This window comes from Spea bombifrons, chromosome 3 (assembly GCF_027358695.1).
Source record: "Spea bombifrons isolate aSpeBom1 chromosome 3, aSpeBom1.2.pri, whole genome shotgun sequence".
NCBI classification, from domain to species: Eukaryota; Metazoa; Chordata; class Amphibia; order Anura; family Pelobatidae; genus Spea; species Spea bombifrons.
In genome coordinates this window covers 109,201,550-109,214,842 of record NC_071089.1, presented here as the reverse complement: position 1 = coordinate 109,214,842, position 13,293 = coordinate 109,201,550, and the positions used below count along the sequence as shown (strand labels likewise).

Below are 13,293 nucleotides of genomic sequence, written 5' to 3'. Positions count from 1 at the left end.
AATAGAACGTTGGAGAAGTACGGTATATAAGCGTATAGAGGGAAGCGTGACTGAAGAAAGTTTAGTAAAACGAATAAATGCTTTGCTTTTAGATGAAAAGATTGTGAGCGAGGTCCGCAAGCTGCAAATGAAAGCGGAAGACTACGATGTTGTGAAAGTCATCGGGAGAGGAGCCTTCGGTGAAGTCCAGTTGGTAAGCACAGAGTATAGGTTTTACAGCATCCTCATTTAACTCACAAATCTAACGTGAGAAGCTTCAGATAAAAGCCTCTCCAGTCTCTCGGGCATGAAGGGAGGTGAAACGCGGTTCCATGGGGTGAACATGTGAAAATATACCAAGAGTCATTCAAACCGTATATCTACCCTACACTATACTTACCAAAAAGAGAAGTCAAAAGAGAAAAACGTATTCTTTATGCGGATAAACCCCAGCGCTGTATACAGTAATGTAGGCCAACATTGACTAATAACAGATTTTTTTCCTTTGTCTTCCAATAAAACTCCCTTTATCTGCAGACCTGGAGGCCGACATTGTTGTCAGTTGTGATATTTTGGATGGCTTTTCCATTCAAACACCACACTGAGCAGTTTCTTTATGGCAACACTATGTTCTTCCATAGACTTAGACTAATTAGAGTGTCCGGCTTGGACATTACGGCCGAGACACTGTCCTTTTTCTTATACTTCATAACCTCATTTGCTTCTTCCTCCCCAGCATATCCCCCTTTTCCTCTGCCTTAATCTCTCCCCTCCGTCCCCATGCTTTCCTATGTCTCTCTCCCACTGTATCGGTAACATGACTGTTCCTCAGAAATGTTTCCTTTATTATTTGCAGAACGGTTTTGCTATGGATGATTATCTTACATCAGGCCTCCTTGACCTTTAAGCAGTGGAAAGATTAAAAATTAGCTGCGCATGAGCTCTGCCTAGATCTTTTTCTTTTTGTTTGTGAAGATCAAAATATATATATATTTTTTTTACTTGTTATTCCTTCCTCATTTTACTATTAACCATGTGTTTCCCTGACCTTAGTCCTTTATCTGCTAGATAAAACTGTTAAGGTCTCATCAGACAGCGAGAAACATAGAATTTGTTCGGATTATAGAGCTGTTCAACCTATTCTGTTGTAACAAAATGTTGTGTTAGAAGCCCCCATTAAAGCCCCCTTCACTAGGCTGTGATCAGCAGCATGCTCTGGGCAAGGCCTAACGTGGCAGCTCCCGGGGATCAGCAGCCCATCTGCCACAAAACAAGGAGCCAGTCAGCTTTTCAGGCAGCCAGGATCTCTGTAGCGCCGCCGCTCTATTGGCCAGTTAAACGGTCGCTGATCTCCCACTGGCCTATCGACACCGGCATCATAGCTTGGTGCTCAGGAGTAACGGTGATGGGATGGAGGGGCACTTGGCGACTCTACCTTGGGTTAGGTAGCATTGAAGATAATATATAACCATAGAATCAAAACTGTAATTAAGAGGGAAGAATAAGATGAAATATCTGCTTAGCTATATTTGCTCAGCATGTTGGTGCAATTGATGCTTTATATAAGTGGAACAGCACCTTTAAATGGTTAGGATTAGTCTTTTTATATCGCAATGTAATTAATCCTCAAAGGAAAAAAACATTTCCTATTGGACTTCATTGTTGAACGCTTGCAGTTGAATGGTAGTGGTCTTTCTCTGATAATAATAAATAAAAGCTCTTTTACTAAAATACAGATTATATAAAAGTATGAAAGATACCCCAGCCTGCGCAGGCCAAACTTCTCTTCATATGAATCTAGTTTTCCCAGTTGTTTTTCTGTGTATTATATCACAGCGGTACCTTGTCTGACCCGTCGTACCGGGATAATTGCCGTCGTTTGCCGCAGGCTGCTAGGTTGGGCCCGTGTGTCATCTCGTCTAGACTCCATCCCAGTCTTTTCCATAAAACTGTTTATTCACCATAAAATCATTTTATTAAAAGAAGTATTTTCTGAGCAACCTGGTGACATCATTATTTTTTAATATTGCATATTACATTAATATAAACCTCTCTGCCACCACAGCGGCAGCAGAAGCTTGATAGTTTTCGAGGTTATACCCGCTGCTGGGAAAATGCCTCAGCTAAAATCTATTTCTTTCTCCTCTCGCCCTTTTTCCTTTCTCCTCCAGCCCTTTCTCTGCCGCTCCCTGTACAATGCTTCAACTATCATGTGGACCCTCTGCACAATAGCTTTACAGAGCATACTGCACGTTAATCTTGGGGTATTTTTTTTTTTTTATTCTCCCTAACAGGTCCGTCACAAAACCACACAAAAGGTGTATGCCATGAAATTACTTAGTAAATTTGAAATGATTAAAAGATCCGACTCTGCCTTCTTTTGGGAAGAAAGGGACATCATGGCTTTTGCGAACAGTCCATGGGTAGTTCAGGTAATGTATGCGTTTTCATTCAATTGCTTTGGCATAAATCACGTTTAGACCCACCGGCTTCCTGCTGCCCCAATCTTAGCGCACAATTTTACCGTGCGGTGTTGATTTAGTAGAGTCACCTCCGCAATCTCTGTCGCTGAGTGATATTTGCCCAACCGGGGCTGGACAAATCCCACAAGTCGGGTAGCCATGACCCCAAACATATTTATTACTAGTGCCTTATTTTTTTTCATCGATTGATCTGTATCGTTCCACGTGACTTGTCTCCTAAACCGGCCCTAGATTTGTTCAGCCTCGGGACTAGCGCTTTAGTACATTGGTTGCAAACCGACCCGTGTTACAGAACATTTACATGATGTCTTTTTCATTCTTTTACTACTTTAAGCAGAACTTTGCAAAGGATCTCATATGATTTTACATCACCCTTTACAGCTGCATTGTGCCTTTCAAGATGATAAATACCTCTACATGGTTATGGAGTACATGCCCGGGGGCGACCTCGTAAACCTTATGAGCAACTACGACATGCCCGAGAAGTGGGCAAAGTTTTATACTGCCGAAGTGGTCTTGGCCCTGGACGCGATCCATTCCATGGGGTTGATCCACAGGGACGTGAAACCCGACAATATGCTTCTGGACAAGTATGGGCATCTCAAGCTGGCAGACTTTGGCACATGTATGAAGATGGATGAAGTAAGTTTATATAAATAATGTGGGAATCGGGTTCTGTAACTGAATATTTGTCACACATTGTGCTTTTTGGTTCACATGACATGCGTTAAACCTGACGCGGCAGCAGCCTGGAACATCCCGACAACTCCTTTAGCATTAAAAGTACGCTCTGGTTCGCTATGCAGCCCCACCGATGGAGAATTTATAAGCAAAATGCCCGTAATGGGGAATCTGTGCCGTGCCTTTTCTGCTACAAGGGAGATGAGGCTGCCTGGACCCCCCCCGGCCCGAAGCAAGCCAGCATCGCTTCTTTACATGTTGGCGTCATAATAATTGTGCCACGTGTTTGTTTTTAAAAGAAAGTCTACTTGCCCTGATCCGGTTTAGTATATGCATTCGTTAAAAAAACAAAATGGGTTTTTTTGGTGTTTTTTTATTTGTTATTTTTTTAGACTTTGTCACGAAACATTATAGCTGGCGTATGCAGGTTCTGTTAAGTTGTGCAGAGCTCGTCCTGTAAGGCACGACATGTCAGGTATCCGGTAGAACTGGTTTGGTCACCGGCTGGAAAGCACATAAGACACGGCGTTACACGGATATCTTCGCAGATGAACACTGAAGAGCTGATGTTTTTAAATGTCTGACCGCGTGGTTTCTCGGACTGTCCTTGTGACATTAAAATGTAGGCTAGAAATGAACCATATTAATGGTTTTCTAACGCGGATCTAAATGCAGAGCGGATATGCAGCTTGCTGAATAAGTGTAACTCCGTAGACTTGTCTGCCTCTACTTTTTGGGATAGGCTACAGGAACTAAATGAATACTGTGAATACGGGGCGATGGTGATTGTGTGAAGTCGGGGCACCGCACTCATCATGTTACATAACGTAAGAAGCTGATCTTGTAGAACTAAAGTACGTTTGTTGATCGGTGCGTTAAGCAAATGCTTTGTACATACTGGTGTTCAGTACACAGTGAAGTATGAAATAAGGATGGGTGAAATGTTCCCCTACTCACATGATGTACCTCAAATAACCTTTTCACACGCACACGGAGCAGATATGCACACAATGTACCGGCGTGTTTACCTCCAGCGTGTTTCCACGTCTGGAAGGAGGAGGACTGATGACTTATTGTGGGATGAGAAGCTCTTCTCGTGGGTTTGTTTTGCTTGACGTGGCGCCACCTAGTGGTGCATTCACGGTCTCTACAAGCAGATTATTAATTGTGGTTCTGGAAATCCTAACTGACCTCACAGCATAACGTCTGCGCTGATTAGTTTTAGTAAATATTTCATAATGTCAATGTGGTGAATCTCTGCAGAACCCCTTTACAGCCCTTGTCGTGTACCTTGTGGGATTGTGGAACCATGTTTCTTTGTGTTAGCGGTGCTTGTGACTCCTAAAAAGTTTTGTAAGCGCTGAGGCTTTTTTAGTGGGGGGCAGACAGCATAAAACATGTTTGCAGTGCTGATTTCTGTACAAGTGTTAAAGCTGTAAGGCTGATATTTCTGTTCAGTGTTGTTGTTCCAGAAGTGAACACTTGTCATTATGCATCTCATTCCAAAATCCTGAGCGTTGGTATGGATGTGGTCTCTGCTTTCGGTGCTGGGAAGGGTTCCCGCCACATGTTGGAACATGGCTCGGAGCATTTGCTTCCATTCAGTCTCTAGAGCATGAGTGGGGTTGGAGTCGGCTCAACAAACCAGTTCTGCCCGACCGCTTCTGGTGCACGGGATGTCCCTTCAATGGACCCAAAGAGCCTAAACCCTGACCAATATTTCTCCTCCATCAAACTACAGTGCAGGCAAGCAGGTGGTATTCTCTCGCCGTACGCAGAGCCGTTTGTAAATCTGCCAGGCGGCGACGTGTGATCCATCACTTTAGGAAACTCCTTTCCACTACTCCAGAGCCTGGACCACGGGTGGCATAATCTCCTCGGTTGTAAATGGAACCAGTCACTCCATGCTTACCGGTACAAAAATAAAAAAATAAATCAAGTAAAAGGTGGCTATTTAACCAACAAATTACATTTTGTTACATATAGCGCCAGCAGATACAGTAGAGCGGTTTAGAATCAGTGGGATGATTTCAAGTCGCACAATAACAAACTTGAACAAAAGGAGAAGAGCCCTGCTCTTGCGATCTTACTATCCAGTCCTTTTTAAATGTTATTAGATTGAGCTTAGTTTTCATTGTGTAATAACTACATCATAGTTTGTGTGTTAAAGGGACAATATTCACTTCGCTTATCATACTTATTTAGTTTAATCAAATAAACTTTAAATAGAATTTACTTTAACAAATAAGTAACAAATACACAAATATTTAAAATGAAGTCTGTAACATTGAGCAGCAGTACTCCATGACATCCTTAAAAGTCAAGAATATAATGACTTTGCGGGTGTTAGGACTCTGGAGTCTGGCAGCATTATCTTATAAATCGACAAAAACCAGACAATGTGTGAACGACAAGCATTTTTCATTATTTTCTGAATGTATGTGCCGTCAGAGTACACCAGGATCCCCTCCTCTCTACTTTCTTCTGCCCGAGGGGACGTCTACGCCAGCGGTACTTTATTACAGTCTGAGCTTTAGATGGGAATCTGCGACCGTTCGTCTGTTCCTGCGTTCTCTTACTAAACGCTTCCCGTGTTTATTTCCGGTTTACTTGATGAGCTCTGGAAATGTAATCTTTTCTTCGATGTGATCCCCGCACACCCTGACGTGCCTCTGCGGTTTCACAATTCATTGGCGAGTGTCCTCGGAGCAGAAAATATTTAAAGGGATACTCCTGTGTAACAGAACCCCGCCAATGATAAATGTATATTACCCCTTCGCAAACAAAGTTGCCCAACGCAGATCAAGGGGCACTTCCATGGTTGTGATTGTGACAGACAGTGCTTGTAAGCATTGTCATTATCTCCTGTTCTCTGTCTCTCTTCTCGGTGTGATCATAATCTAGAGCAGGGGTGTCCAACCTGCGGCCCTCCAGCTGCTGCAGGACTACATCTCCCATAATGCTCTTTCAGCTAAGGGGCTGGCTGAGGAGTATGGGACTTGTAGCCCTGCAGTAGCTGGAGGGCCGCAGGTTGGGCACCCCTGATCTAGAGAGAGGCAGTAATCAGTAAGCTATTCCCAAGACCTAGCTTTTAACCCCCCCCCCCATTAGATAAGGGTTAGGGTAATTACAGTATCTCACAAAAGTGAGTACACCCCTCACATTTTTGTAAATTCCCCTCCCCGGTGTCGTGTGACTTGGTGTTACAAGGTCTCAAGTGTGAATGGGGAGCAGGTGTGTTAGATTTGGTGTTATCGCTCTCACACTCTCTCATACTGGTCACTGGAAGTTCAGCGTGGCACCTCATGGCAAAGAACTCTCTGAAGATCTGAAAAAAGAATTGTTGCTCTACATAAAGATGGCCGAAGCTATAAGAAGACTACCAAGACCCTGAGCTGCAGCACGGTGGGCAGGACCATACAGGACAGGTTCCACTCAGAACAGGCATCGCCATGGTCGACCAAAGAAGTTGAGTGCATGCGCTCACAGTCATATGCAGAGGTTGTCTTTGGGAAGTAGACGTGTGAGTGCTGCCAGCATTGCTGCAGAGGTTGAGGGGGGGGGGGTCAATTTTTTTTTTTTTTAAAAGCTCTACTTGTCATGAATAAAAAAAAAAAATAGTAATAAAACCGTGTGCTGGTATGAGAAAGGGAAATAAGAGTTAACGAGACGTAACCAAAACGTAAGGAAATTGCTCTGGTAGTTTAGCGTATAAAAGGGTTAAGGCGCTTTTTGCCCGCAATTGAAAAAAATCTTCATGCGACAACAGCAGGGTTTGCAGCCCGCGCTCTTCCCTTCGTGTTATTTTCTGTGACGTTCCATTATCCTCTCATTCCACTCAAACATACAGACTGATAAGACGGGGGTTCAGCGACGGGAAAATGGCAGAAATTAGCAGCAGAATGACAGAAACAGCCAAAAATGGAGCTGCGACACACAGGATAAAGTATGGAAATCTCTGATAAGATGAACATGAAGCAGATGAATGCAAGATCGGCTGTCACAATAATGAAATGCTGCCAATCAAGCGGCAGCGAGGGTTGGTAGATAAGGAAAGGGATTTGGCTTTTAGTGAGATTCCTTTGATAAGCAACAGCAGCTTGAGAGTTAGTGAAGTAAACGCAGAGCATAAATAACAGCCAAATGGATACGCCGCCGTGTCATTGTCATTCTATTATCGGCCTTCGTTCTGATATCCAGAAAAAATATGTAGGCATATTAAGGGGGCACTCTAGCGTCATATACACTTTATTGCATGTGATAGCTGAGTAGTCCCTTCGAAATCATTTGCCCCCTTTCCCCACCCTCAGCTAAGTGCCCTGCAGGGGATGCATTCAGCCGAATGCATATTGCATGCGATGTGCGCTGCTCTGAGAACACTGGGGGGTAGATGTTTTTGGGGCAGTTCTCACCACTGTTCGCATGTGAAAAGACTTCCTGTTGATTTCAGTGAGAGCCGCTTTCATAGCCACCCTTTGGCTGCTTAAGTTGTCAATCAGTGACTAGGTATACTCCCATTAATTTCATTTTTGCCAGGAAAGTGTTTCCCATATTAAAGTACTCAGAGGGTTAGGGTTACTCACCTGAGTACTTTAATATACATTCTTCTATATGCATAGGGTAGATCACATATCCTGGGCTATGTAACATAGATATAGATCTACTTACTGTACAAGTGCAGTCAGTCAGGAAAATAAACGCCATATGCAAGTTTTAGGCCTTAGAATTTGTATCTGAATTAATGTTCTGCTTTAGTATTATTATGAGACAGTGAAATAAATGTAGGTGCCATTGGATACATTGTTAATGTTGGCATCAGTGCAATTCCACTTAAGTTTTGTTGAAAGTGTTGATGCCAATTTGTGATGTAATTGTTAAGTGCTCATTGTGTGTATTGTAAGAGGGCATCTTCTGCATAACATACTCTGTGCCCGGCAGTGTGTTCACTCCAAACGACCGGGAATATTCTGATGCACTAATAAAGCAACAACCATTGGAAGGAGCGTCTGGCTTAATACAAGTGTATGTGTATGTATATATATATATATAATATATATATATATAATGCTATTTATTTGTCGCTTGTCTCATCACAAGCAAGTGAAAGATTCCACCTGCGTTTTTCAATTGTGTGCCATAGACAGGTTATTTGAACAATGTATGTGGGTTTCCTGAACATTAGACATGTACGTGCGCTTACACAGGAGCAAAAAAGGATATTTGTATAAAAGTCTATCAAGGACCCCCTCCCCCCCAACAAAAATTAATCCATGTGAATCTACTGTTTTAACCAATTTTTAGCCTCTCAAGTGGTTATCGTAAATACATGTCCCTTGTTAAATAATAGAACACTTTTTTCTGTAGCCGTCAATGCTTAGGTAATGAACGAGTTTCTGGAAAGTTCCTCATGTGTTCTTTCTCCTAGACAGGTATGGTGCGCTGTGACACGGCCGTTGGGACCCCCGACTACATATCCCCCGAAGTCCTGAAATCTCAAGGAGGGGACGGTTACTATGGGCGAGAGTGTGACTGGTGGTCAGTGGGGGTCTTCCTGTTCGAGATGCTGGTTGGTGAGTATTTTCTGCCCCGCGCATAGTTTAGTGATGTGGGGGGAAGCGGGTATAATTTGCTCACGCATACAGAGTGCTTCGTATATTTGAACCCTTTTTTTCTGTGGAATTCCCATTTGCTGCTTCCAACCAAAGAGTTCCAGGAAATAAAAACTTAATGACATCTGTGGCCTGACTTCCATATCAAACCGAATTCAATTAAATGAGCGGTAACATAAATTCAAATTGTGCAAAGGAATATTTCTATCCATCTGTCCTATAAAACCAGGCAACACAGATTGATTTTTAAAAAATTTTTTAACCCGTTATAAATTTTTAGTACTATATTTTGGTTTTACATTTTTTTTCTTTTCTATTTGCTGCAAGAAATTGGGGATAACATGATGTTATTGGCATATTTTGGCGCATATTGTTTTTCAGTTTGGGGGTCACTGTGTACCCATCTTGTAAAGTGACAGGGGGCACTGTTATTGGGGTTAGGCTTACTATGCGCAGCAAATCCTTTGTAGTGATCTCGGGTACTGACGAGTAATTGTCATACCGCGCCACGATGAGTTCACATAAAGCTGTAGTAACATTGGTCCTCACTTGTTAATGAAGGGCTTCCGCCATAGCTCTTGATAATTGAATTTGCTCCATTCGATCTCCTGTAATACCTGTGATAGGATCTGTTAGATCGGCAGCTGCCGTTTATTTATTAAATGCTCAGTGACCACTTCTGGTTGGGTGCAAATCTCTAAAAGCCCGTCAGAATTCAGTCTTCAGTATCAATCGTGTGATAATAAAAAGTCTAACGGTCTCAAAGCTTCTCTTATCGTGATATTTAATGTAAGGTTCAGGATCGCCCCGCTGTCTCTGCCCGCCCTGGCCAGCCATGTAATGATATTTCCCTTTTCTCAGAGACATGTTTGCTTAACGTTCTTTAGTCCCATACCTTTTTCCTTTCTTATCCTTATAATCCTTATTTGTTTGTTAAACTCTATATACCGTATTTGCTTGATTATAAGAAGACGCTGATTATAAGACAACTCCCCAAAATTTGAATATTAATTTAGGAAAAAAATTAGAAAGCCTGATTATAAGACGACCCTATAGGGGAAAAAAAAAGTTTTACCAGTAAATATGAATTCACATGTAGACTATTTTTTCATATTTAATAAAAACTGAGAAAAAAAATATTTTTTTGTTTTTATTTCCTTTTATTTGCCAACCTGCCTCCCAGTTATGCACATCTGCCCCCAGGCCTGGCACTCTACCCCCCTGAATGTAATTCTGCCCCCAGATATGCCTTATACCCCCCTATTTGCCAGTCATCCTCCCTGACATGCCTTTTTACCCCCTATTTGCCAATCTACCCCAGATATTCCTTATACACCCCTATATGCCACTCTGCCCCCCAGATATGCCTTATACACCCCCTATATGCCACTCTGATCTCTGATATGCCTTTTAACCACCCACATGCTACTCTGCCTCCAGAAAACCATTATACCCTCCCTTGCCACTCTTCCTTACCCTAACATGCCCCAACTTACCAGTGCATCCCTAGACCCCGTGCTTCAGACTCCCTGTTGTCTAGTGGGGGCAGCCGGTGGAGGTCTGTGCGATGCGCGCAGACAACCTCCGCTGCTGCCGGTAGTTCCGCCGGGGCTTCTATGAATGAGCACACCAGTGATCTTTCATAGAAGCCCCAGAGGAAGTGCCAGCTGCCGGAGAAGGGGGATCTGGATCTCAGTCTTGTAGTCAGACCTCTATTTGAGAAGACGACCCCGTATATAAGATGGAACCATTCTCTGTACTGTCTGATGGCTCCTCAGCCCGTAGAGCAGTCACAGATGTCATACGTCGCACGAAGAATAATCTCTTGATTAAAGATTTGTCCTCGTATCTAAAAACAGTCACCTTAAATGCAATATATATTGTTCATTTTAAGTATTTTCTTCTATTTTTAGGGGACACCCCGTTTTATGCCGACTCGCTTGTGGGGACATACAGTAAGATCATGGATCACAAGAACTCATTAAACTTCCCCGAAGATGTAGAAATATCAAGAGAGGCCAAGAACCTCATCTGCGCCTTCTTAACCGAAAGGTAACGTTTGGAATAAAACTCTACTGTTTGGGGGAAATCATGCAGCCCAGTGGGGGGGGGGGGGAGTTCAGAGGTGGTAGTTTAAAAACCGATGCCCTGTAAGAGTGTTGTTGGTGTATATTCTTGTAAGAGAGCCCTGAAATGTGGCTTTTATACTACGGCACTGGCCTTGACCTAACGAAGCCAAGGAGTGGAGCGGCGGATCTGTGATCCCCAATACCTGGCTCCTGGGATCATGGAGAATGTTGTTGGTTCAGTGATTCTCTGCTAGAAAGTGGCCTTTTTTCAAGGCGTCCTTTTTCTTCTGTGATAGTTTGTATGATTTTTGTACTTGTTGGTTCTTTTAGACTCTTTGGGGGTTTTCAAGCTGTACTGAGATTGCTCTGAAAAAGTCATTGTATGAATTATAAAGACGTGGAACGCTTTGACGTACTTTATGGCCAATGAAACTATACCGTGCGGTCCTCTCATAAAGGTCCTTGATTGTCCACAAATAACTAGAATATCTCAAATGTTTTAGAGAGGCATCGTTTTCCCCCAGACACGTTCCAGATGTTTCGGCATCCGCCTGTGAATACCGAGCTCTGTGTGTGTCTGGCGTAAAGCACGCCGCTGGGTGTGGGTCCTGTCTTAAGAAAGACAGGTTTGTGTCGTGTGTTGGGGTCAGCCTGCCGCGAATGAATCGCTCGCATTGACGGGAGGAACGGAGACTTCTGTATAATCACTTTCATTCAGGATCGCGGCTTTACGGGAGGATAAGGGGCTCTGTGTGTTGATGACCCGCGGCCCTCTAGGCTTCCTGTTTTTTTTTTTTGTTTTTTTTTTCTCTTTTAACTCAAAAAATTATTTTTATTTAGTATGTTTTTACGTGAGCCCTTCCCCTCTTACAGCACATACAGCCAAAAAACCCAACAAATATATGTTTAGATTAACGTGTCTGTGCTGCTCCTTGGCAAAGTGCTCATGACCTTGGAGTCGCAGCTAAAGTCACCGTTACCCACCGAATGCCCACATGTTTCATTTATAGAATAAAAGTAACTCTGTTTCCTTTAAAAGAAAGATCCCCTTTATGGCCACAGAAGGGTATCTGTCATGTAAAGAATTCAGATCTTATCTGCCTCTCTGGAGGTCAGTTGGAGCATGTATATAAAGTATTATTATTTATTATTATTATTTATTATTCTATTGCCCCATTGTGATTGTGGGGCAGCAGGAACAGCCCAGCTGTTTCTCCACATTTAACACTTTGTTTATTTGGGATGCTGTCATTATCACAACAAAAAACTCATTGAATTCCATGAAAATCTTCTTATGTTTGCGTACAGTATTGGTGATTTATTGAAGATTTACGGACGCCCAAACTTGCTTTAACTACTTAAATCCAGGAATGTCTAAGTTGTTTCAATGTACTAAAAGCACTTGAGAACAAGGAGATATTTCATGTGAGAAAGGAGATATTCAGTGTGAGTCGGAGGCTCCCCACCTCCGTGCCGCGCAGATAATCCCCCGGCCTGTTCCTCGGATCGTTCTGGGAACCCGACACGGCCAACGTAAACATTCGCGCCCCACGACACCTCCGTGCGGCAGCCGGCAGTCAGTCTATACCTGGAAATGTACAGTCCAACGTTTATTTACCTTGCGTTATTATTTAACCGCTTCCACACCGGCGTGGGGGGCTTGATTGAAGGGGTTAATTAGCAGTGCCGTTCCTGCGTGGAGCCTCCATGCGCATGCTGTGCTATACGGTTTGGCAGTCATATTCGAAAGGATCCTTTTTTTTTTTTGTTTGAAAATCTGGCCAGTGTTTGCTGAACTTCCCCCTGCGTACGGAATCGAGCTGGAAACCGGCTTCATTCCACACGTGGCATTTTAAGAGCCTCGTTTTTTTTTCCCCCTCTTTTACTCTGTGGCATGAAAGTCGTTGCAGGTAGACGTGGATTGAAGCCTGTCCATTGAGGACTGGTGTAGGGGCTTTTGCAGCGTTAGCAGGTACTTCAAGACCTGGCTTTGTTGAGAAGTTCTCTGGTCCATCTGCTGGGCTGCGCGCTGGGTCGGGGAGAGAGGGGGCTGCGCGCTGGGTCGGGGAGAGAGGGGGCTGCGCGCTGGGTCGGGGAGAGAGAGGGGGCTGCGCGCTGGGTCGGGGAGAGAGTTGGCTGCGCGCTGGGTCGGGGAGAGGGGGGGCTGCGTGTCTTCTCGGTGTAACATCTCATTGCTTTTTGCTATGTACAGGGAGGTGCGGCTGGGGAGAAATGGAATAGGAGAAATTAAGCAGCACCCATTTTTCAAGAATGATCAGTGGACGTGGGATAGCATTCGAGAAAGTAAGTGTTATACGTGTGTGTGTTATGTGCTTGTGTATATGTGTGTGTATTATAGTGTGTATATGTGTGTGTATTATAGTGTGTGTATGCATGTGTATTATAGTGTGTGTATGCGTGTGTGTATTATAGTGTCTATATGCGTGTGTGTATAATAGTGTCTATATGCGT

General features: G+C 43.5%; 1 protein-coding gene across 6 annotated transcripts in view; it reads left to right on the top strand.

Moving 5' to 3' along the window:
* ROCK2 (Rho associated coiled-coil containing protein kinase 2) overlaps nucleotides 1-13,293 on the top strand; it is a 74,623-nt gene that overhangs the window by 37,419 nt on the left and 23,911 nt on the right. For all 6 annotated transcript variants that reach the window (XM_053458757.1, XM_053458754.1, XM_053458756.1 and 3 more), the window contains exons 3-8: nucleotides 93-193; nucleotides 2,274-2,411; nucleotides 2,844-3,104; nucleotides 8,569-8,713; nucleotides 10,666-10,804; nucleotides 13,034-13,125. In XM_053458757.1, the coding sequence (XP_053314732.1) occupies nucleotides 93-193; nucleotides 2,274-2,411; nucleotides 2,844-3,104; nucleotides 8,569-8,713; nucleotides 10,666-10,804; nucleotides 13,034-13,125 (876 nt within the window). The remainder of the gene's footprint in view (nucleotides 1-92; nucleotides 194-2,273; nucleotides 2,412-2,843; nucleotides 3,105-8,568; nucleotides 8,714-10,665; nucleotides 10,805-13,033; nucleotides 13,126-13,293) is intronic.